The sequence below is a fragment of the Miniopterus schreibersii genome (assembly GCF_964146895.1).
Source record: "Miniopterus schreibersii genome assembly, chromosome: 8".
Lineage (NCBI taxonomy): Eukaryota > Metazoa > Chordata > Mammalia > Chiroptera > Miniopteridae > Miniopterus > Miniopterus schreibersii.
Window position 1 is genome coordinate 3,223,447 of NC_138109.1, and position 25,220 is coordinate 3,248,666.

At 57.3% G+C, this 25,220-nt stretch overlaps 1 protein-coding gene across 6 annotated transcripts in view; it reads right to left on the minus strand.

Annotated features, from left to right (window-relative positions):
- The window catches only part of KAZN (kazrin, periplakin interacting protein), a 266,984-nt gene that overhangs the window by 39,467 nt on the left and 202,297 nt on the right, over positions 1-25,220 (minus strand). For all 6 annotated transcript variants that reach the window (XM_081146243.1, XM_081146244.1, XM_081146242.1 and 3 more), the window contains 2 exons: positions 2,048-2,184; positions 822-992 (listed from right to left, as the gene is read on the minus strand). In XM_081146243.1, coding sequence (XP_081002369.1) covers positions 822-992; positions 2,048-2,184 — 308 coding nt within the window. The remainder of the gene's footprint in view (positions 1-821; positions 993-2,047; positions 2,185-25,220) is intronic.

Below are 25,220 nucleotides of genomic sequence, written 5' to 3' on the forward strand. Positions count from 1 at the left end.
GGGGGCTGGATTCGAACCCAGAACCCATGGCTGTAACCACAGTTTGCTCACATCAGTGCTCTGCAGGAGGACGCTGAGCCAGGTAGGCCTCTCTACCCCTCGGGGGCTCCCTAGCGCTTCCTAGCCACCTCGTGGAGCACAAAGGGTGGGATCAAGACCTTCAGCCCCACCCCACTACCAGATAAAGGCCACTGAAGCCCAGAGACGTTCAGGGAGCGGCCCAAGATCACACAGCAGCAGGGAGAACAGAACTCCGGGGCCCTGGACCTCAGTTTCCCACCAGGCCCAGACACACCACGGGCCTGTCCCCACGTGCGGCTGTGCACCACCACAGAAAACCGGTTTTGGAAGTATTCTGAAGGTTTGTTTTTGATTAGAAAAATGTAACACTTTTTTCCTTGACATTCTCACTATAGATGAAAATAAGGCAAAAAAAAGGGAAACTAAAACTCACTTGTAATCCCGGTACCCAGAGCTAACCATTACTAAGGTTTTGGTATATTTCTTCCCAAATGGTTTCCTAAACAAATATGTGTATTTTTAAACAAAAATGGGCTTTTATTTTTACAGTAGTCTGGGGAGTGCGGAAGAATGGATGGACTCCTAGGCCCAGGTGCGGGTGAAAGGCTGCCCCAGGCTCAGGGCTGGCGTGGGAAGAAGATGCCATCATCACAGACACACAACCCCCCCCGGGCCAACCCCCTCACTCTGCTGGACCCCACCCCACCCCAGGGTTCCTGGGTGAACCGAGGTCTGCGCCCTGCCTCCCTGCACAAGCCCACCGCCCCGGGTGAGTGCGCAGGGCTGGGAGGGGGTCTCACCATGGCCAGCTCGGCCTCCAGCTCCTTCATGCGGTTGTCCTTGAGGTCCAGCTGCGAGCGCAGCGCCGTGGCGTGGTCCGTGGCCTCCTTGGCCTGGCGCCGAAGCTCCCACTTCTCGCGCTCCAGCAGGTCCTTCTCCTTCGCCAGAGCCTTGACGGCATCCTCGCTCTCCTGAGGGGGGAGAGCGCCAGGCCTCACCACGGGTGTGCAGAGCCCCCCTCTTGGCCTGGAGATACCCCAAGATGTGGGGAGGCCCCGCTGCATGTGGCCAGGAGCTCAGGCTCTGCAGTGAGAAAGCCCTGGGTTCAAATCCCAGTTGCGCCACAAACTAGTGGGAGATGGAACTTACCAAACCTTCCGTGGCCAACAGAGCTGAACAAACCTCTAGCCTCTATTTTCTCCCCAGAGTACAAGTGAATAGTGGTCACAGCCCTCGTCATGCGGTGTCATGCACATGAGCAGTTTTCCAGTTTTTTTGCCCTGTACACCAGAAGGTTACAACTCCCTCCCACAGATGCCGTGGCTCACTGAGGCCTGCTCGGATGGGGGGGCTGACTCTTTAAGCTTTGGTACCCTCTTTGGCATGTTCACACCACATATCAGACAGATAACTGCTGAACCAAGTTCCTCAGTTATCTCACCATAAACTCCTACTCATCCCACAGAGCCCGATTCGTAGTCACCTCCTCTGTGAAGCCTTCCAAGACTATCTTCCTGCATGTAGAATTTCCTGTCTCACTGTTGCTCCCCAGCTCTCTCTTCACACATTTTTTATGGTATTATTAAGATGCGGAGCTAACGTTTGCTGAGCGCTAACTACGCATTAGACACCCCGCTGAGTGCTCTGCATTCATCACCGCAGCCCTCACCACAGCTGCACCACGGTCACTGTTTGGCAGATGAGGAAACTGAGGCTCAGAAAGGCTGAGATATCCAAGGGCACACACATGGGGAGCCGGGATCTGAACCTAGGCCAGCCTTTATCCAGAGCACCCAGTGTCGCCAACTGAGCCTTCCTGTCCATGTTTGTTTTCCCAGAAGCCATGGAGCCCTCAACTAGGAGCTGTGCCCGTTTCATCTCAGTGCCCAGGCCATGCCAGACATGTCAGGGGCCTCCCCAAGTGAGCACAAGGTGACAAGAGCAGAGAGGCCGTGCCCTGGGGTCTGAGAGGCACACCTGTGCCGGGGCTGGGGCGGGCAGGGCGCGGGGAGGGCCGGCCCCTGACCTTGCGGTGCTGCTCGTAGTTGCGGATGAAGTCCCGCAGCTGCTCCTCGCGGCTCTCCAGCGTGGCGTACAGCTGCTGCATCTGGCTCACCAGGTCTGTCTTCTCGCCCTTCAGGCGCTTCCGGTCGGCTTTCATGGCTGGGGGACCAACAGCAAGTTAGTTCCCGAGGTCCCAGCTGCCTGTCGCCCCGAGAGCTGAGAAGGGGCCCTATTTCTATCCCCTTTTTAACAGACGAGAAAACGGTTCAGAAAGATTATGTTTCTCTCCCAAGCTCCCGGGTCACTCAGTGGCATTCTCAGGATTTGAACTCAGGTCCATCTGTTTCTAGAGTCCCTACTGTCACCTCCCAGTTTTATTGATCCAACCAGGGAAGCAAGTCCTTGATTAAACGTCTATCCCTGCTCTGAACTGGCAGCTCCCCAACGTGAAGGAGCTGGAGATCTGGTGAGCCTGTGATACCCCCCAAAGCCCCAGAAGCTGATGGGACCCTGACCCTGCTGAAATGAACCCACCAGAACCACCCAGCCCAGGCCACCATCTGCCCTGTTTTCTCCACAGGGAACAGCATTCCATTAAAAACATGCAGCAACTTATGACACCCACCGGAGGGCCTCAGAAACTGCCTGGAACTTCTCTGAGCAAGTCCCCAGCAGTTAAGCTCTAGGTGACATCACCCGACACCTGAACACAACAGGTGAATTGTTAAATGTTATCGGTTCTTCCTGCCTTCCCACTCCCCGGGCTCCCAGGCCTGACCTCAGGCCCCAGGAGGCCTCAAAAATTACAGGTGGGCTTGACCAACAGGCTGGAGTCTGAGAAAAGGGCCCGGAGAAGAGGCCCCGGGGAGGGAGAAAGAAGGCACGGCCCCGGGAAGCTCGCCCACAGGCTCTGGCCCTGGGACGGGCATACACTGGTTTATTTACTGATTTTTCCTGTACACGAGCTGAGCAAGGTGAGTGAAGAACAGGTCAGGGTTCAACCTACCTTACAAAGGTTAATAAGCAGGCTCTTGCCCCATCAGGTGGCACTTGGGGAAGAGAGAAAAGCTAACCATGCGCCTGCACAAGTGGCAGCCACCGGTGGCAGCTGAGAAAACCGCACCCCCAGAGCCAGGCCTGGGTGGACGTGGGTCGGGCTGGGTCCAGGGTCTGACCTGGGCCGGTTCTGCTCCTCAGGCATGGAAACCTCCCTTTTCCTTCTCACCACCTGCTACACTGGGTGGACTGCTCATGAGGCCAATGAGAGGTGGAACTGGCACCTGACCCCCCCCGTACTTCGATGTTCAGGACCAAGATCTTTCCAGAATCCCCACAGCTCCTCTCTCCACGTGCGGCCTAGAAAAGCTAAGCAGCCTGACCTTCCCGACCTCCTGGCTGGGGCAAGACAGGCAAATACCAGGAACACAGGCTCTCAGTTTCCAATCCTGTGGCCATGCAGACATGACTCATCAACCAAGCTCTAGAGGAATCGGGGTCGACTGGAGAGGTCTGCCGGGGCACAGGAGGGAGGTGCAGGTCGGCTGGCTCTGCCTCAGGTGGGGAGGCAGATGCCATCACGGACCGATCAGAGCTGGCACGTCTAAGGGTCTTGTCTGGCCCACGCTGTGCTAAATACCGTCGCAGTCCATGGACCCGAGGTCATCTCCATTTAACCAACCGAGCGAGCACCAATCCTCTCCTAGGTGGAAAACCAGTGCACTCACGCCCATGAGGTGGTGGCAACCACTCCCCAATCTGGACGCCTACAGGTGAGCGAGCAGGTGGCCTTTCTCAACCGGGTCACAGGCAGATGAAGGATCACTGGGTTTACTTACATAGTTTTAAGTTCATCCCTGATTAGCAACATATGCTTCCTGGGGGCGGGCCCTGGCCGGCCTTGATCACCCCAGTATCTTCAGCATTGAGCCCAGTGCCTGGTACTTAGTAAGTGCTCAGTAAATACCGAATGACTGAACCCTCCACTGGCTTTTTCCCAGTGTCCCACGAGCATGCAATTCATTCTCTCTCAAATCTTTATTTTTAAAATTTTTAAAAAGTACGTCTTTATTGATTTTAGAGAGAGGGAGGGAGAGGGAGAGAGAGAGAAACATCAATGAGAGAATCACTGATTGGCTGCCTCCAGCCCGCCCCCTACTGAGAATCAAGCCTGAGACTTGGGCAAGTGCCCCGACGGGAAATCGAACCGCGATCTCCTGGATCACAGGTCGATGCTCAGCCGCTGAGCCACGCCAGCCGGGCTCTCTCACATCTTTAACAGAAAGCTGGCCTTCCGTCCCATTTCCCTCTCCAGCTCTCATTCCGTTTCTCTTCTTCCTTTTGGGACCAAAACTGCACAGGACTGTGTCCTTGTGCCCGCAAGCCTCTGCCCCTCTCCACCCATCCTCTCTGGCACTGCTCTGGCGTGTCCACCACATGTCAAGGTCACCGCTAACCTCTGCGCTGTGACCCCACAGTCCTCGCGTGTCGAATGGCCTCGGCGCAGATGACATCTTCTTCTCCTGCCTCCGGGCCCCTCTCCTGGCGTCTTCCCGTCTCCTGCCGCTCTGTGCCAGTCTCTCCCTTCCCACCGTTCCTGGCCCCGCACCCACGCCTTCCGACCTTTCAAGAGAATCCTGAACTCTAGGTTATCATAATTTTTACGTCCTAAATGTCTCTTTAGTTTTCAATACTGGCCGTCAATCACACCACCCAACCATGTCTGTGGGCCTCCCATGGGTGCTGGACCCTGATCAGATCAGGTCTCCACGGAAGAGGGAGCACAAGAGAAATCTGGGCCTGGACAGGACGTGGGACCAGGCTCTGCGGACAGACAACTGGGTTCAAAGCCCAGCTCCACCATTCACCAGCTGTGTGACCTTGGGTAAGTTCCTTAACCTCTCTGTGCCTCTGTCCTCATGTATTAAGTGGAGATAACAGTTTCTACCCCATCCTACCGTAAGAGAGGAATAAAAAGAGTGCCACCTCCGCATATGTCCAGCAAGCGAGCCGGGGGTGCTCGCCAAAGGGCCCGCACTCAAGTTCACACGGGCGCCGCCTATGAAAGCTCCGCGCTGGGAGCCACCGGGCCACCCTTCAGCGCGAGGGCTGCCCCCATTGCCGTCCCTGCGCATGGTGGGCGACTGGGTCTAACAGGGGGGTGAATGACAACCACACCCCGCGGGGATGAGCCACACAGACAGATGTCAAGGAAGCCGGACACAAAGTGCGTGTGTCCTATGGTGGCCTTTATGGCACGCGAGGCAGGCAAACTAACCCACATGGTGAGACGCCAGGAAGAGGGTGTCACGGAGGGGGAGAGTGACAGGAAGGGGACACGGGGGGCTCTCAGGAAGCTCAGATGCTCTACTTCCTGATGCGAGTACTGGTCATACTGGCGTGTGCAGTTTGTGACAATTCACCAAGCCATGAACTTGAGATCTAAACTTTGCAGTATAGATGCTGTACTTTAAGAAAAAGCTTTAAAAATAGCACCCACCTCATAGGACGGGTTTTATACAAGCAGCACGCTCGGGACGGTGTCTAGTGCGGGGGAGCGCTCAGTGAATACCAGCTCTTATTACCTGGGGACACCCATGAGATGGCAGCTCGGGGTGGGGAGGAGTGGCCACCTCACCACGAATCCCGCAGGTCTACTGCGGTGAGGAGGAGCGTCCCCTTGGGGTGGCCCTGGTGCAAAGTCTAGCTCCATCTGCACAGGCAAAGATGGCACCTTCCCTGTGGGGCTAAGGTGGGAGTGAAGGGAAGGATGTCCACGAAGGGGCAGTGCTCACATGAGGACAGTCAGTGTGGGCTTCCTCGGCCCCAGCGATGGTGGTGATGGTGACGGTGACGATGGTGGTGGTGATGGTGGTGGTGGTGATGGTGGTGGTGGTGACAGTGGTGATGGTGGTGGTGGTGGTGGTGATGGTGATGGTGGTGATGGTGACGATGGTGATGGTGATGGTGATGGTGACGGTGGTGATGGTGACGATGGTGATGGTGATGGTGGTGATGGTGACGATGGTGATGGTGACGATGGTGATGGTGATGGTGGTGATAGTGGTGATGGTGACGATGGTGATGGTGGTGGTGGTGATGGTGGTGACGGTGGTGGTGGTGATAGTGGTGATGGTGGTTATGATGGTGACGGTGGTGACGGTGGTGGTGGTGATAGTGGTGATGGTGACGGTGGTGACGGTGGTGGTGGTGATAGTGGTGATGGTGGTTATGATGGTGACGGTGGTGATGACAGTGGCAGCAGTTAACATTTACTGAGTATTTTCTATGCGTCAGGTATTGTTCCAGGTTTTGTAAGTTTTCAGTGAATTTTCCTTCATGGCCATCCTGTGAGGTAGTTACCATTAAAATCCCCAGTTTACCAATGAGGAAACTGAGGCAAGGTTCGCTGAGGCCGACCGAGCTGGGAAGGGGAGGCAGGATTCAATCCAGGTGCTCTGGCTCTTAACTTTGTCCAGGTGGGCACCGCCCAGCGCATCATGGCTGGGGTGGATTCGGGCCTTGGCCGTGGGGAGGAGTGGAGCCTGTCAGCCGTCACATGAGATCTTCCAGCTCCCTGTGGGCCCCTGGCCTAGGCCTGCCTGCGGGGAGGCCTTCCTGGGTCACCTCACAGACCCAGGACAGCTGCTGGGAAAACACGGGTCATAGTCCAGGTGGGACTTGCAGCAGGATGTCTAGGATTTGGGTCCTGCTCTGCCGCCCACCGGCCGTGTGCCTTCCGGAGGCCAGGGGACCTCTCGGAGACTCGGTGTTCTGCTCTGTGGAATGGGTACATAAAATCCTGTCAACTGCATAGACTGAGAAGTGTCTAAACACAGCTTTATAATCCACAGAGGGCTTCGAAGGTGGACAACAGCTGTTACGACAACCACCTACCTGCGCAGTCCGGGTGGGTAAGTCCACTCTGGCAGGAGGCGTCCACCAGGGGCCTCAGCCTCAGACCAGCTCTCACAGCCACAGGACTCACATCCTGACTCAGCCGTCTGACTCCTGGGAGCCCCCTGCCGCTGCGTATGTGTCCACTCCCTAAGCCTCAGCGGCGATACGTACAAGTTTGTTGCTGTGTCTTTATTCCCCCTCTTTGAGGAGGCTGGTGACAGCAGCTAAGAGAGTGTGGCGGAGAGAAGTCGCAGAAACGCATTTTCTCATCTCTGGTTGTGGGCCCCGCTTCTGCAGCGCCCTGGAGCGCGGGAGACCCCGGCCACCGCCACCCTCTGGCAAATGGCAGGTCCTCGCTGTTGCAGGAGGGGGCCCCGTGCCACCTGACACCTCTTTGGCTGGCGGGCACCCGAATTTTATGGCAAGGCTGGAAGGGTGCGGTAATTAAGGCCTCTGTAAAATATCTAGACCACCGTGCCCGGATATATCGGTGATATATATTTAAATGTTAATGAGTGTAATTAGAAGAAAGATTAGCCAGGCCCGTCACTAACTAAATATACACGCAGGACTGATAAACTCGCGGACTGTGAAATTACATGTGTGAGCAGACGTATACACTTAGGCTTCCCACATGGACTTTCATTTGTGTTATTAAAAAAAAAAAGCTCAAAGGGTTGCCCGGGAAAGGGAGGGGAAAAGGGAGTTCGCAGACTGGGGGACAGGCAGGGGGGTCAGAGGGGAGGACCCCAAAGACCCCATCGAGTCCTCGGAAATCAAATGAGTTAGTGTATATAACAATCCGCACGCCTCCACGGCGGGGAGCTTACTACTCTTCGGAGCAGCTGGTTGCAGCAGCTGGTTTCACCCCAGAGGCAGGCTTATGGGCCTGGTTCATAGGGGTGATACCGGGGTCTCCCCCAGAATACTTAAGAGCTTGAATTCCACTATATAAAACTAATGAGCTGCTTTGAAACAACATCATCTGGTGGGTCTAGAACAAGATGAACAGCATTTTGCTGTCAGGCCTTAAAGTTATGAATTCAAGAAAATCTTACTGTGGGCTGACTGTGCTGAGCACTAAGCAGCTGCTGGGAGCTGGGTCAACATGACAGACCAGGTCTCTATCCTGATGGGGACCGTGATGGAGCGAAGGCAGGAGGCTGGAGGCGCAGCAGGGGCCGGGCAGGGCCGGGTGGGGCGGTGCCAGGGGACCTTGTGCAGAGGAGCCTGGTTTTCTCTGAAGTGAGTGGGAAGCCGCTTGTACTAGTTTCCAGTGGCTGCCTCAATAAACCGGTGCCACAAACCGGGAGAGCCTAAAACAACACAATTGACTCTCGCAGTTCCGGAGGCCAGAAGCTTGAAATCCAGGTGGCCGGGCTGTGCTCCCTGAGGCTCTGGCAGGATTCGTGCTCGCCTCTTCCAGCTTCTGGTGTCCCCAGCCAGCCGGGCATTCCTAGGCTTGTGGACGCATCGCTCCAACCTCTGTGCCTATCGAAGCCTGGCTGTCTCCCTTCCGTGTTTTTTTTTACAAGGACACCTGTCCAGGATGGCCCCATCTTGAGATCCTTGCCTTAACACCTGCAAAGACCCTTTTTCTAAATAAGGCCACATTCACAGGTTCAGGTGGACACTATCTTCTGGGGGGCCCACTTCTCGGGCCTATGATCACTCTGCTGCCTTGAGGAGACCGGACTGGGGACAAGTAGGAGCAGGGTGGTAACACTGGACACAAACAAGTGGGTAGATCTAAGACACACTGCAGAGGGGACTGCGTCTCTTCACTTTCTAGGAGGAAAGCGGTTACCAGGAAACCTCTCAGTCAGACGGACCTGCTCAGGGCCCCGCAGAGGAGAGGTGGACGCCCCGTCATTGCAGCGCAATGGCCCCAGCCCTCGGAGGGCCGTCTCAGACCTCACCCTCTACGCACGAGCAAGCTCTAGGCGCACACAGCATCGGGAAGCCTCATTTCTCCTCGACAAGTGATTAACTGGCGCTATGGGCTATACATCAGTCTCTCCTGAGATTAACTCGCAGGAGTCAGTCATGAGAACTCTGACTTTTTGGAGCTGAGGAGCAGAATGCAGGATTGTGGCAGGAAATGCCACCCCTTCCCCAGACATCACAGCCCATCCGATTCATATAAACCAAAAAAAGAAAAAGGGAATAGTTATGTAGTGCTTATGTATCAGCAGTATTCTAAGTACTTACTGTATTATTAATGCTTATAGTAGGAACCCTACAAAGAAGGTGCTATTATTATTATTACCTATCATTACTCCCATTTTCCAGATGGGAAAACTGATTGACAGAGAGCCTAAATCATGCAACCAAGGTCCCACCATAGAAAAGCACCAGCCTTCAGAGGCTGATTTCTCATGACCCAAGAAAACAATGTAACCAGAGCCAGGAATGCCAAGGGGCAGGGATCTGGCAGGGGGGCTGGCTGGTCACAAACCGACTACCCACTATCCCTTTGCATTGCCAGCAGCTTCCCTCTAAGCAAGGGACACGTGCCAAGACTTTTCCCAGGGGAACAGCTTTCCTGACAGTGACAAATGCCCCAGAGTTCCACGGGAGCCAGCAAGTGCCCCCCACTCCCCGCACAAGAAACACAAAGCTGAGTTCCTGGGGTGCCTTCCCAGTGAGCTGGAAGTACCCTGCCTTTAAAAGTTAACCCAGCAGAGCTCGACTGGATGACCAGAGACCTGGCCCAGAGACCGACTGACATCGAGACCAGTGACAGGATTATACCAAACCCACAGCAGCAGCGATGAACCACACCTCACCTCTGCTGTTTTACAAAAACACCCCCCAATTTTTCCTAGAAGTACCCTGAGAGGCAGGCAGGGTGAGAACCTAGAGTCCCACTTCACAGATGTGGAAATCAAGGCTCAGAAAATTAGTCACTTGCTCACAAATGAATCAGAGATGGGTCTGGATTCAAATTACAGCCTTCTGACACAGCAAACTTAGGTAAATCCCCCCCCCCCAGTCCCCCAGGTGTGGCTGACTCTGGGGCATCTGGGCAGAAAGAGGTAGCCCAGAGGACTTGGGACTTATCCAGGGGACCAAGGGCGTGATTTCAGCCCTTTTCCTGGACTCGAGAGTGAATCCCACTTCCTGCTCAGCCTGAATCAGGCCAGTGGCTTCCCCAGCAGAGCCCTCCCAGGAATGAGCTCCAGTTTCCTGAGGCGCTCAGCGGCCGCCCTACTTGAGCATCCTTCCTGTGTTTCCCAAGATGTGCTACTGGGTTGGGCTGTGAGACAGACGCAGAGGAAACAGACTGCTGGGCAAGCAAGGAATTTCTGAACAGCAAAGCCAGTACTTCCCTAATGTGCCCCAGGGCCTTTGCATTTACCATCCTCGCTGCCTGAAAGGCCCTACCCCAACCCCAAGGACATGGCTGCTCATTCCCCTGCCTCCTGCAGGTCTTGATTCACTGTCACATTTCTGGAGAGGCCTTGACTGTGTCTCATCTCTAAAACTGCCGTGTTACCTGACCTCCGGACGTTGATGGGCTGCCTCCTGCACACCTCGTACTGGGGACTGAGCCTGCAACCAGGGCACGAGTCGTGACCCAGAATCGAACCATGACCTCCTGGTTCATAGGTCGATGCTTAACCACTGAGCCACGCCGGCCGGGCCAGGTGAGTCCCTTAAATTCTCTGTGCCTCTCTCTGTTCGTCTGTAACCCTGTGTGCCCTGCACCAGCTTTGCAGAAGGCACACAATTTCTGCTTCTGAAAACTTACAGCCTGCTCAGCAAGAAGGTCTCAATACAAACGATGAGAATCATGTCTATTTACTTTGTTCATTCATTCATTCATTCATTCATTCATTCATTCATTCATTCGCTCATTCATTCGGGCAAACCTTATTGCCTATTTCAAGCCTGGGCCCCCCAGCACAGAGACAATACCTACGTCCTGAGTAATAACCAAAGGCAGTGAGGAGATATGACAAAGGCCTCTGAGAAGAGGCAGGACTGGGGCCTCTCCCAAATTCTGACAGTTGGGCAAAAATGCAGGCCTGAGGCTGCATGTCCTGGGGGTGGCACTTGGTGCCCACAGTGCCGGGCCCATGCCAGACCTCCGGGCACCTGGTAAGCAAGGGGACCGAGAGCAAATTCAACCCCCGTTGGGAGGCCTGGGTTCTAAAGATAACACGAGCACATGACCGCTCTGACCCCGCACCCGCTGGAGCGCAGAGCAGCCGGGCCCCTCCACTCCCTGATCCACCAACAGGGCGGACCCCAATGTCTGAGCCTCATCCGATCAGCAAAGTGGGAACGGACCTCCTGTCTCTCCACATGCCGGGCGAGGGGGCGTGCACTGCTCAGCGACATGCTAACCCCGACGACACCGGCTCGACACCTTTGGCCGTCTCAGCGGACGCGTCACGCTGGCCATCTGAGTCTCAACGGCCGAGCCCTTCACAGGAGCATCACTTAAGCCGCCTCCTGGGATCTCGCTGAGCGACCAAAGTGAAGGCTCGAACTCAGTTCCCCTGGAAACTGGTAAGTGAGGGCAGCCCGGGAGCCCGGACCCCACCCTCCCCGTGAGCTGTGCCCGTGGGTGCCCGGGGCTCGGCCCGAGAGCGCACCCACCCTGCCAGGTCTGCAGAGGGGGGGCTCAGGCACTGCACGCCCGGGGCGCCCCATGTCACAAAAGAGACAATCAGAGGGCACGCTCTCCGGAGGGGCGGACCCAACATCTCTTTTGAAGGAATCGTGTGGAAAATGAATAAGAAAGTCAACGGTGAAGCCCGTAGATGAGCCACCAATTTACAGGAAATTCAAAGGGTAAAGACACCTCGAAGGACATCACAGGGATGCAACTGGCACACTTCAGATCCCGCAAAACAGGCCAGACAAGCCTCAGGGCTCCTTTGGCGAATAACCAGTAATAGCAATAACAATAAAAAAAAGGAGAGGAACCTCTAGGTGAAAAGACATTCGAAGGAATCACACCGCGGGGATCCTGTTTGGACCCTGAGCCCAACACGCAAAGCTGAGGACGTGCACTGAGGGGTCCACCTGAAACCCGGGTCACGACCGGACAGCGAAGTGGGTTTTTTTTAGTGTGATCACAGTTTGGAAGTTATGTTGTTGTTTTTTTAAGACCCCTCTGTGACAGTGAAGTGCTAACGTGTTTACAGGCGACGCGACGTATCTGAGGTTTGCTTCGCAAATAATATGGGGGGGAGGGCGGGACAGCAGCGGCCACAGGGTGACAGTGTTGGGGCCAGTCATGGGGACAAGGGGCTCGTTACACCACTCTACTGAATTTCTGTATATAACTGAAATATTCCATTAAAAAAAACGCCACGGCGACTAGCAGAGGACAAGTTACGCCTCTGCCAGGGCCCCAGACTTTGGTGCTTTAGAAAGCTGGCTGCCCCTGGAGCCTTCTCCTGTCTCCTCCGCGACGGGGCTGACAGCTGTCCCACCCGCGGGAGTCTCAAAGCAGCCCTGTCTCCTCTAAACCGCCGCAAGCTTGACTGACGATGGCTTGTTCGAGTGGTGTTTAGGTATCAGTCACCCCAGCTCGAGCAAGAGGTGCCACCGGGGAAGTGCCCAGGAGCTGTGGCTTTGATCGTCTGCTCCCAGGTACGTGTCATCTCCTTCCCGGCGGGCGCTCAGCATGCTCTGGAGAGCCGAGGCGGCCTCAGATCTCGGGGAGCATGGTGTCACCCTCACCCATTTCCATCTGGAATCTGGGCAGGGGAGGGAGAAGCCACCGGTGCTAATGCCAACAGGCACAGTCTCTTCCCACACCATCCGGGCTCTGGCCCTGGCTCTGGTTTAAAACTGTCCCCGTCTGTCTGCAACATGGCAGAGGACAGGCTGCAGGCTGCTCGCATCCCCCGGTGCCCCTGGGTCCCGGGCTGGGGCACCCTAAGCTGCAAGGCAGGGGGCTGCTGGCCGACTGCAGGGGGCCTGCAGGCTGCCCGGAAAAACTGCCAACTCAGCTCGCAGGGTTTATTTACTTCTGCAGAGAGCAAAGCATCTGACCTCTGTAAGGAAACAAAAGTGAAGAATTTCCTGGCAATTGTCTGGGGGAATAACAGGAACCGAGCTGGTAACGGCCCAGCAAACAAGCACCACGTGAGGAGCAGGGAGAGGCCCCTGGGACACGGCCAGGAAGGGTGGGACCTCAGCACTGTCTCTCCATGTCCCCAACCACTTCCACTGGGCCACTGCGGACCTGGGCTGCCTCTCAGAGTAACAGCAGTGCCTCACACAGACTGTGAACTTGGGAGGTACATGGGGCAGGGGACTGAGAGCCTCAGACTTAGAGCTAGACACCAAGGCTAGAGGCACAGATACCCTGGACAGGTCACATAACCTCCGACGTTTGGCCCTGCTACTTAATCTTGGGAAGACAGGGTGAGGGTCTGAAGGCTCACCTACAAGGAGCTCTGGGAGGTGCTCTGCAAACTGAGAAGTGAGGTGCAAACCAGTGGGCACCACCGCTCCTCGCCACAGGTATCTCCCGCACCTGCACCTCTGTGAGTACTATCCCATTTTACGGATGGGCAAAGTAAGGCTTGGCTGGTTCAGATGACCTGCCTTCGGTCACACAGCTGGTGAGAGCCCAGGCTGCCTCCTCGGGCTGGTCTGAGACGGGCACAGTTTCACACCGCTCACCGGCTTGGGCAAGAGACCCGCGCCTCCATGACGCTGGCCGCCGGGGTCCAGGATCGCAACCGGGTCCCAGGTTCTGGGATGGCGACGTCTGGAAGGGTGAGGTCTGGCACCCCTGCAGGACTTACGGTAACGAGCTTCGGGCTGAGCCCCCAGGGGAAGCCACTATCCGCTTCCGTGGGCCACAGCCGAGGCAAACAAAGCTTCCAGTCCTCGTCAAGCCTCGAGGACAAACCAATTCCTTTATTGACAGGGAGGGAGGCGACCCCTCGGCTCCAGAACTCAGCAGGAAGGCTCTCCACCGGCTGGTCCTGTCCGAGGGGGACACCTCTGCACCGAGCTCCCGCCCTGTCCCGTCCCGTGCTGCCAAGGGGGCACCAGGCCTCACCAACCAGGGGACAACTTCTTATGTCAACCAAGCTGAGGCGCTCAGGGTTTGTTGGCGAGCGGCGATGTGGGGAAGTGAGGGGTGCACTCTGTTCCCAGGCCCCTCCGGTTTGGAACTGTCCACTTTGGACGGCCTGGTAAACATCTGTCGTGACGGCAGGCGGGCGGGGAGCCTCCCCGGCCCAGCACAGGTCCAGCCCGGACCCCCCTCCTTCTCCCTGGGAGGCCAGGCGCGCGGCCTGGGCAGGAGCCCAGCGGCCAGCGGCCTCGCAGCTCGCCTCCCCACTTCCTGGCCAGCTGCTCTGAGCCTCGACGTGCTCGTCTCTGATGTGGGACCACAGACTCTAGGCCTTGTAGGAATGCTGACCCGCCGGGTTTGCAGTGACAGTTCTGGGTCTGAATCCTGACTCTGCAGCTCACTGGTGACAGTTTTCTCCCCGGCTGGAGAACCTAGTAGAGTCTGTATAGTGACCTTGAGGAGCACACCTGAGCTCAAGCTCAGACAGTGAGCACTGGGCTCCAGGCCCATGGCCAGCGTGAGGTTCCTGAGGGCTGCCCAGCCTCCCACAGTAACCCTCAGGGCTGTTACCAAAGGCAACGTGAGTATTTGCTGGGCTCCTCGCAGGGGCATGGCTTCTGGAAGGCACGGAGCAAATACAGCTATTGTTATTAGGAACATCTACTCACCTTCCTCTGGAAGGTTCTAGAACGGCAATCTCAGGCACTTCCTACCCTTCTTCTCTTTTTCTCTTAACTCCTACTAGTACCGACATATATTTTACTTATGTATCTTGTTTATTTTCTATTCCACAGCCCACGTGGAATGCCACCCCTAGGAGGGCAGGGGTTTCGTCTGTTTCATTAACTGTTGTATCCCCAGTGCCTAGAACAGTGCCTGGCACATAGTAGGTGCTGAATGCATATCTGTGGCCTGAATTAGTGCATGATCACCATTATCCTTGCTCTTTAGCAAACCAACCTGGTCTGGCCAACACCTGGGCAGTCAACCCTGTGAACAGGATGAAGTATTGGGGGGGGCCACACTGCACACAGCCCAGCCGGCGACTGTCAGGACCTGCCCAGCCCAGATTTTTCTTGCTCATGTCCAGTCCAATCCAATCAGAATTCAACAAGCAGCTATGCTAGGTCACCCCCTCTGCAGGCAGGAGAGGGTCCCACTTTCCCTCAACCCAGCAAAGACCCAGCTCAAACCCGTCCTGGCCGGGAAGCCAACCCCCCCACCCCAGTCTCACTCCAGGCCACGGGAATTCTCCTGTTGGAACAAGATGCTGAATGCATTCTTGTGTCAACTCTGACGTGCTTGGCTTTTGGTTTTAATCCATGAACAGTTCACTGGGCTCACCCGTGGTGGCTGGCAGAGCCCTGTTGCACCCCAAGTCTTGTGGCAGTGGGACCTGTCTCTGAGCGCAGCTCACGGACCTGGGGTACAAGGTTCAGACCTCCAATCCTCTAGCCACCTGAAGACCTGCTCACCTTGGCATGCACCAGAGCCCAGCAGGTGGTGAACGCAAGCTGGTGTTCAAGGGCCACCACGCTCCATCGGGATGCGTGCCCACTGCAGACAGGATGAGCCAGCGGGCACTCACTTCCTGGCTGCCGTGGCACAAATGCCAGTCCTCCTCCGGTTAATGTTCAACCTCAGAAGGAATCGGGGCGGGCTGGGCATGACAGGCACAGACAGATGGCACCTGCCCCCTGACCGTGCCGCAAACATTGGCCGCTATTCGGGATCAGGCGGACTGGCCCCGGGAGCAGGTATGTGCCCCCAGCAACGCAGAGACAAAATCTACAGGACAAATGAAAAGAATATTTCTTCCACATAAAACCAACGATAACTTTAAATAACTGAGTGTCCCTGTAAAGTACATAACGGGTCTTTGTGCCTGAGAACCTCCTAGGCTCTGGGACGAGACGTGCCCCGCACCCCAGGCTGGGCCTGGCTTACACATTCACCGTGCGAGAGGCAGCGAGTCCTCACAGGAGGGAGCTGGGGGAACAGCCACCACGTGTGACACTAACGCACACCCCATCTGTGAGCGCCTGGCTCAGGTCCCAGCGAGCGCCTTTTCAGTGCCAGGCACGCCGTGATGTTTCTGCTAATCCTCAGAGCCACACCAGCCGGTGGGCACTATCACTGCGCCCATTTCACAGATTAGGAAACCGAGGCACAAGACCTAAGTGACTTGTATGCCATGAAGGGCAGTGTGGGCAGTGCCTCTGGCCTCAGGCTGAGTTTCCCCAGAGACTGACTTCAAGAGAAACGGCCTCATCTTCTCGAAGATGCAAACAGCCATCTAAACACCTACCGCACGCCCGGCCCGTGCCTGCGGACTCGCCCACCTGATTATCTAATTCTCAAAAGAACTCAAAGTAAACTTACTGTCCCCGTTTCACAGGTGAGGAAACTGAAGTTTGGAGAGGTGGGGCCACTTGTCCAGGACTTTACAGCAGAGACCATGCCCGGGGCTCTGGAGTCCGTCTCATTCCCATTACTCACTAACATCTGCACAGCGCCCAGTCCCTGCCACGGGGAATGTCCTCATCTAGGACCCCCGCAGGACAAGATGTTTCAGGGGCCACCGACGAGGGAAAGCACTGCCAACTAAACTGCTGTACCACCCAGGGAAGGGTGCACCCTGCTTCAGACCTGCTAAGATGCAAAAGGCGAGCATGTGAGAATTGATGGAATAGGTGACCTTCTCACGACCCTTGTGACAGCCTCGGGAGGTGAAGCAGCCTAAGTGCGCCTGCTGACGCCTGGGCACGGGGCTGGGCTCTGCGTGCCACATGCACCATCCCAGGGGGGGAACGACGGGACTCACAGTGCCCGGTGACCCAAGCCCAAGTCTCAGGTATGCCCCTTCCCCTGGAGTGGCCCGGGCACCTTCCTTTACTGCTCTGGGTCCCTCCTGTGCCGGAGGGTAACCGCAGCACCCACCTCACAGGTTTCACGGTGAGGAGTCGAAGGGTTAAATCCACCTAGAGACCCCAGGAAGGTGCCTGCCTGCGGGAAGTGCTTCGCATATTAGATGAAGATGAATCCAGATGTTGATTTTTAAAAAATAGGAAGTTAAGTGACTCGCTCAAGGTCAGTGAGATAACCGGCCGGGGCAGTCTGTTCCATGCCCGTGCCCCTAACTAGCCCTGGTGCCGTCCCCTCTCTGGGACACGAGAAGCCCAGAGCCGATGCAGCCAGGGTCCTCGCCCGTGACTGCGGGCCCGCCGGCCCTGCCCAACCGACCAGGCGATGGTATGAGCAGGTCACACGCACAGATTTCTCTCTGCGGACTCGGCGGAGCCCATCCCTCCTCGGACAGTCTGCGTCCTCACAGACGCGGCCGGCGCGGCTTGGCCGGGCTGGGGAGCATCTGAGGCCCATTTCTGGGCTCTCTCCTCCCACACCTCCCTAGAGGCTTCCTGCCCCAGATGTGTCATCTCCGAGGTCCAGGGGCCCCGCCAGGAGGGGGAACAGCCCCACCAAAGCAGTGAGTCAGGATCTCAGTTCAGCAGGACCAAAGGGGATGCCGCAGGAACCACTTCCCGCCCTAGATGGCCCAGGGTGGGACAGAGAGCCACCCTCACGGTCCTCCCAGTAATGATTAACACGGTGGGAAAATGCTGCACCTAACAGAGGCCGACCCGGAGGCTGGGAGCCCTCCAGCTGCCGCAGGAGGCGTGTGGCGGAGCTGCGGGCGGAGAACCGGGCGCAGCTGACCAAACACGGGCATGGCCACGCTCGCCAGCAGGCTGTGGGCCAGGCTCTCCCCTCTTGCAGATGAGGAGACTGAGGCCCAGAGGCACCCGCAACTTTGCTGACCTTCACCCACACCTTCCCTGAGTCTGGGAAGCTGGAATTTGAATCCAGGTCTCCGTAAATGCGATCCAGACACACAGCCACTGTGCTAACTCCCCTCCTCCTCCGCAGGGAAGCTAACGATGTACAGGACTGAGTAACATGTTCCTGCCGACTCCATGCCAGGGGCTGGGGCAGATGCTTATATTCTCAAAAATTCCTCCCAGCAACCCCAGGAGGCATGAGCCTTGCTCACAGATGGAGGCTCGAAGGGGGAAGGTGGCCGAGCAGGTGGCCGAGCAGGTGTGAACACAGGTGGTCTGGCTCCCGCACGACACCCCGCAGCCCTGGGTTGGAGTGCGCCGCTCCAAGCAGGCGGGAGGGCACTGGGGTTCCCATGGCTGCTGCAACAAAGGAACACACACTTTGTGGCTTAAAACAACAAAATCTACTCTCTTCTAGTTCTGGAGGTTAGGGTCCGAAATAGGTTTCCTGGGCCCATGTGTCGGAGGGCTGTGCTCTCTCGGGGGATCCGGGCGGGGGGGGAACCCCTGTCCTTGCCTTTTCCAGCTCCCGGAGGCCGCCTGCACTCCTTGGCTCGTGGGCCCTTCCTCCACCTCCAAACCCAGCAGTGCAGGGCCCACGAGTCTCTGCCTCTGAACTTTCGCTTCCAGCATCACATCCTCCCTCTCTGGCCCTCCTGTCCCCCTCTTACAAGGGGACTTGCAGTTAAACTGGGCCCACCCAGATAACCCAGGGCAATCTCCTAGCTCAAGACCCTTAACGTAACCAAGTCCCTTCTGCCATACAAGGTGACATATTCACAGGGTCCAGAGGCTGGACTGTGGACATGTTTAGGCGATTATTCACAGCCTTCCACAGGCTAGGATTGTGTGCCCCTTCCCCACCAGCACCCCAGGGCCCAGAGCAGGCAGGAAGGAGACAAGCTGGACAAGGCGGACCAAGGGTGTCCTGAATCCAGGGGAAAGGCCCAGGGGGAGCACGGCGTGGGGTGGGGAGACCCCAGGCACAGTGCCCACAAGCCTCCAGTCCAGGCCCGGCTCCAGTTGGGGCCACGTCCGCAGGCTCGTTCCTCGAAGAGCAGAATGACTTTTAAGTTCTAAAAATACCACCCCGCTGCTAAACAAACACCGGGATCCTGTGAAATGAAGCAACAACATGAAAGGCCTGGCAAGGGGCGCCCAGAGGCTCTGACCGTGAGCGGATCGGGGCAGCTCCCTCCGCCGGAGCCGCCAAAGCCATTTCCGAAGTCCTCTCGGATCTCAAGGCCAAGGGCAGGGTCTGGACAGGGGCCAGTACCTGGGGCTGGAGGCGCGGAGGAAGCTCTGGAGCAGGGAGTAAACAAACATTGTGGGGCGCCCGGGGGAGGGGCCTCTCCTGCTGGCCTCCCGCTAGCCTCCAAGCGCCCGGCGAGGGAGGCATTCTTGCGGCCCTTGTCCTAAGGGTAAAACGGAAACTCAGGGAGGTGACGGCGGAAAAAAGGAAAGAAAACGTTAAAGAAATTTATTCTAAGCAAATATTAAAAGGATATTTAGTTACAAGGAAAAAATAAAATAAAATAAAAAAAGCCACACAGCAGTAAGACCTGGGATCCGACCAGGTCCATCAACTCTAAGGCCAGTGTCCTGACCCCTTTACCCAAACTACCACCAGGTGTGTGTTTTTAATTCTCACTCGAGGATATGTTCTTACTCTTTTTTTTTTTTTTTTAAGAAAGAGAAAGAAACATTGGTATGAGAGAGAAACATCGATCGTTGCCTCCTTGTATGCACCCCAACCAGGGATCGAACCCACAGCCTAGGTATGTGACCTGACCGGGACTTGAACAAGCGACCTCTTGGTGCACAGGATGATGCTCTAACCAACTGAGCCACCCGGCCAGGGCAGCTACCGCTGGGTTAACACATGAACTAGACGAACCTTTGCCATCTGTTGCTCCCAGCGGGACAGCACGGTGGCTGAAAGTGCAAACTGTTGGGCCCAACAGCCTGGGTCTGAATCCACGGCTCTACCAAGCCGGGGATGTTCGCCTCTCTGTGCCTCAGTTTCCTCATCTGTAAAGTGGAGCCAATAAAAGCACCTGCCTCATGTTGTGAGGATTTGATGTGCTAATTGGGGGGGGGAGTTTGGGCTGGAACAGTGTTACACCCCGAGGAACCCAGTTCAGGACTCTCCAGAATCTCCACCCACCACTGCCCCGTCCTCTAGGGGGCGCTCTCCAGCTATTTGCCCAGTAGAAGTCAGTAACATCCTTATCTGACTCTGAGCTGATGCAGAGGGAGGGAGGAGAGAGCCCAGCCCCCCCCCCCCATCACAGATAGTCCCCGAGCCCACATAGGCCACCTTGGAGCATCTTTTAGCTGCAAAACCACAAATACCATCAGTGAATCCGTCAACAAGAAGCTGGGGAATGCCAACCTCCGGCTCTGCCCCAAGCTGGCCGAGGAGCCCGTGGAGGGGCAAAGAGGACAGGGCGAGAGTGTCAGAGGGTATCCAAGTCCCACCTCGCTCCTGAGTGCCTGGGCCCAAACCAAGCACACCTGAGATCAGGCTCACTGCTGGACAGCAATTTCCCTAAGGCCTTACCCACACAATCTCATTAATGAGCCCCGGGAGCTGGAAAGGACTACCCCCATTTCACCAGCGAGGAAGCTGGACCCGAGAGAGGTTAAGTAACTTGCCCAAAGCCACACAGCAACGAAGTGGCTGAGCTGGGACTTGAGAGGTTGGCCCGATGCCTTTGCCCTGTGAGGCCCCAGGGGACCCCAGTGGACCCCACTTCTTCCTGGAAGTGGCAGGTTCTTGGGAAGGATCAGTCCTTCCTCCAGGGACTGGGAGAAGCTGGTGGGAGGCAAAACTGCCCAGGGCAGCAAGCGGGCTCAGAGGAAGCTCCCAGGCCTGGCTGGGGAGCAGGCCCCCCAACAGCATCTCCATGGCTGATCTGCATGCCCCTCGAAGGGCGCTGGAGTGCGCTGGCTACGAGGACTGTCGCTTTCTCCTCACCCCAAGGCAGTGTGGTCACGGGGTCTCCATCTCTCTCTGACCTTAGAGGGGAGGCCGAGAGGGGACCTGGGAGCTTTCTCAACACTGTGTTCTTGCATTCCTGGGGTACCCACTGCAGGCCAGGCCCTGAGCTGGGTCCTGCCTCAGCCGCACACCCAGTGAGTTAAATTTACCAGCCACTGGAGAAGGGACCCAGGCAGCAGAAGGGAAGGGGTGAGTCATGGCACTTGCAGGTCTGGGCAGAGGGAGGTGCATGGGAGTCAGAGAGAGATGGAGGGAGGAAGTGGGGAGAAGCTTAAATGGATGCCAAAGGTGCGGGACACTGCAGGGCCGCGAGGAGCAAAACCCAGAGGCTGAGCCAGTTCTGCTGTCGGAGAGACTGGACACTGACATGGGGCCTGGGTCGGCTGCACGGGGGGGGGGGCTTCAGGAGCCGCAGAGGGGCTGGGCGGGGTGTGCAGGGCCACCTTTACAAAGGGGCGGCTCCAGTTGGCTCCTGCCCCATGGCGGACCAGGTCCAGGGTGGCCAGGAGGTAAAAATCCATACTGTGACTAGTTGCTGACTTTTAAACGACGGCAACAAATTAAAAAATGAACCCAGCACCACGCAGGCTCAAGAGAACATATCTGTGAGTCACTGGTTTTATGGCCTGGAATGAACCAAGGTAAATAAAACAGGTGATTGCACCTGAGATGCCCAAAGGTGCTTGGGCTGGGCGGGAGGAGCCTTCCAGAGAGTGAGTGCTCCGCACGAAACGCTGAAGGCAGGAAACCAGCCAGTCAAGGGCAGAGCTGGAGAGAAGACCCCTCCCGTCCCTTCGGCAGGGCCCCTGCCGTGTTCCGCATGCAGCTGTGTGCTCTGGCGCCTGCCTCCGAATGCACTGGCATGGGGACAGAGGCACAGCCCAGGGAGACTGTCCCCTGCGCTCCTGGTCTAATGGAACTGGAATGGGAGCATGATGTCAGCCAGGCTCTGCAAGGAACCCCCTGGAAAAGTCACGGGCGGGCGCCTGAGAGGAGGTTTCCTGGGCTGTCAAACAGGACAGACAGGGAGGGTCACACCTCATCCAGGAATGCACCTGAAGGCACTGGAGGGCAGCCCCCCTCTCCCAGCCCCCCTGCTGCCCAGGAAGCTGCCCTTCCTGGCGGCCACTTTCTATGGTCACGTGTGCAAGGCCCACGCTCCCCAACAACTCTGCCTCCTCCTGCTGCCCAGGGAGACCTGCCTGTGCTGCCGAGCGCTGCTGGTGGCCTCAGTGGTGGTGGCCTGCTGTGCGCCGGGTCTGGAACATGGCACAGTGGGCAAGAAGGTGCCCAGAGTGAGGGTGTCACTTTAGTCCTGGGGGCTGCGTGTGCCCAGCCAACCTCCTCAGTCCCCTGACCAGGCAGCTGCTATTATTACCCCCACTCTGCAGATGCACAGACCGATTCTCAGGGGGCTGAGGGGTTGGCCCAAGGTCCTGCTGGGATCTGAACCTGGTGCCCATGACCCCAGCCTCCCCCCGCAGCACTTCCTCCATCGGTGCTGAGAGAAAACCCAGTGACGAGACAGTGACAATCCACAGCCTGAGAGGAAGCGAAAGAAGACCGAGCAAAAATGAAAAGATTGTGCAACCATATTTTCCCAGAACAAATGAATATTCCCAGGTGGCTCTGAGCCGGGAAGAAATGCTGACCTAGCTCGGCCCAGCCTGGCTGGGAGGGCGGAGTGCGTGGGGCCCCAGAGGAGCTGCTGTCCCCGACGGTGAAGGGGACCGCGGCTGCACACGCACCTGGAGCTGGGCCTCAGAAAACACCTGTGAAGGTGCTGGCGGGAGGTGCGGGAGGAGGCGCACAGCGCCGGTCAGCCAGGCCCGGCGTGTGGGGACCCAGGAGCCCAGGCAAGGGGCGGTGGTCTTGCATGTGGCCTGCAGCCAGTCTCTCCTGGCCCCACCCCCCTTCTCCTCCCCATGGAAGGACCCAGCTCAAAGCCTCTGAGCAGAGCTGAGCATCTGACCCCCCCACACCCAAGGTCCAAGAGTGGCCCTTGTGAACTATTCAATCCTCATGCAAGTGAGCTCTGCCCCCCAAATAGGTACCCACCAGAACAGGGGAGACCCATGACAGGATCCACGTAGCCCAGAGTTACTGGGTTTTCCGGGGGCAGGAAAACCAGCGCCTAGGACGGTAATTTCATGTGCAGCCTGTCGTGACTCCGAGTGCAGCGCGTTTTTAATTCACTTCCTCCAGCAGGGCCCAGCGGCTGGGGAGGGGGGCCGAGTGCCCCTGGGAACTCTGCCTGGGAATGTGGTCCCCAAAAGGAAGGGGAGCACTCTTGCCCCACTCACAGGAGGCCAGGAGGAGGAGATGGGGGTAAAGGGGCGGGGTCCCTGGGCAAGGGCACGAAGGCCACGTGTGAGAACAAGGCCCTGCCTGCAGCTCCAGCTTCTCCTGAAGGGAAACCCTCCTGCCCTCTGTCCTCCTCCCAGGCCCAGGCCTCTCTGCTCCCTGCTGGATTAGCCCCAGGCCAGCTTTCCAAACCCCAAGGGACTCTATAGGCCCAAAGTCCCGCAGGCCATCCCTGCCTAAAGCCTGCAATGGCTCCCCAGTGCCCTCCGGCTGGAGGGGAGTGAGTGGCCTGCACCATGTGCCCAAGCCCCACTCCTGCAAGCCCTCCTACATCTAACCCACCAGCAAGCCTGTGGACTCTCCAACCTGCCCCGCAGGAGGGCTGTGGCAGCCCCCCAGGATCCCCGCCCCCCAAGTCTATTCACAACGCTGCAGGGGCCAGAGGGGCTGCTTCAAAACGCAAATCAGATCCAGCCCAGTCGCTTCCCTGCTTAAAACCAGTGCATCCTGGTTTAGAATAAAATCTAAACTACTCACTCGGTGGCCAAAGACCCACACAAAACTGCCCTCATCTCATCCCCAACTCCCTCCCGGTCCTGCGCCCTCCAGGGCGACAGTGGCTCCCTCTGTCCCCTTCCCATGGGCCCTGGGTGAAAGGTCCCTGCTCCAGAGAGGCCGCCTCTGGCCACTGAATGCAAAGGAGCCCCCTCCGTCTGCCACCTCGCCCCATTTTAGTCCCTGTGTCACATGCGGCTAGCTTATCTCTTTTTTGTCTGCTGGCTCATTCATTACTTGCACCCCCTCTAAATGGCTGGGCTGGGGGGGCTGCAGGGTTTGCCCTGCTCTCTACAACACCTTCAGTACCTAGCTCGCCGCACGCGGCAAGGGGTCCGTCGATATTTCTGGAATGAATGACTGTTTTTGACACCCGGCAGAGTGCCGGCTACTGTGCATTTGATTACTGAGCTGGGCGAGTGCAGGCAAAGCCCTGTGGGCCCACCGTCCCCCATGCCGGCCTCCGGGACTGTGGCCGGCCAGGGCCCCACCAGGTCCCCCCAGTCCCAGCATGCAGCCAACCCCTTTATTTGGTTCTGAGCTGAGCTCCACTTCCCCGAAGTGACATTAAAAAGAGACGAGAGGTCCTCTGAGCGCTACTCAGGGAGGGGGAGGGCGCCGTGCTGGAGCCCCACCCCGCCGCACGGAGGCCCTGCGTGCTCGGGCTGGCACCGGGCTGGCACCGGGCAGGACGGCGGCACCACCTGGAACGGGCCGGCCAAGAAAAGCTGCAGGTCAGCACTTCCCGGGACGCGCCCGCTTTAATATTAGAACATTCACAGAGCAGTGACACCACCATGCCCGAGTTTCCTATCTGCAGAGGCGGCCTACACCTGTTCCTGGCGCGTGGCCCGCACACCGGGGCGGGCACTGGCGCCGCAAACCTGCGCCACGCCCGTGTCACGCAGACGCAGGGCCAGAGCCCCAGGACAAGCACTCAGGCTGCAGCCGAACCCAGGGCCCCGCACGCCCAGCGGCCTGCTACTCACTGCAATGCCCCCGACCCGATGACATCACCCAACCTACGGTCCCCAGGCGTCCCCATCACTGCATCTGTGGCTTTAATGCCACCCCCCCATCCCGGATCCCAGGATCCCAGTCTAGAAGGTTCCCTTTGTCTCTGGGGAACCTTCCAGGACACCGAGGCTGCCCGGCCCCCATCCCATTAACCCACAGGTGATGCAGTAACCCCACTGCGTCCTACAGGAGACCGGTAATGGCAGGGTGTCCATCCCCGGTGATTTTCTAATGAATCCTGCAATCATTAACCAGCGTCCACCTTTCCCCTGCCTTCCCCCCTTTTAATAATCTTTTAATAATCTCTTGCTTTCATTACTCTGCTGGATGCTCGAACTGTCCTTGTTGCCAGGAGCCTCCTGCAGCCGGTGCCAGCCTGGCCGGGTCTTTCGGACCCATCTGTCTGCATCCTTGCTTCCAGCACAAGATGTTCCAGTCACACCTGGCTACTCTCCACTGCCCCACACCTGGATTTTTGGCCCCAGGAACTTATTTTGGACTCTGACTTCCAGAACTATAAAAAAAT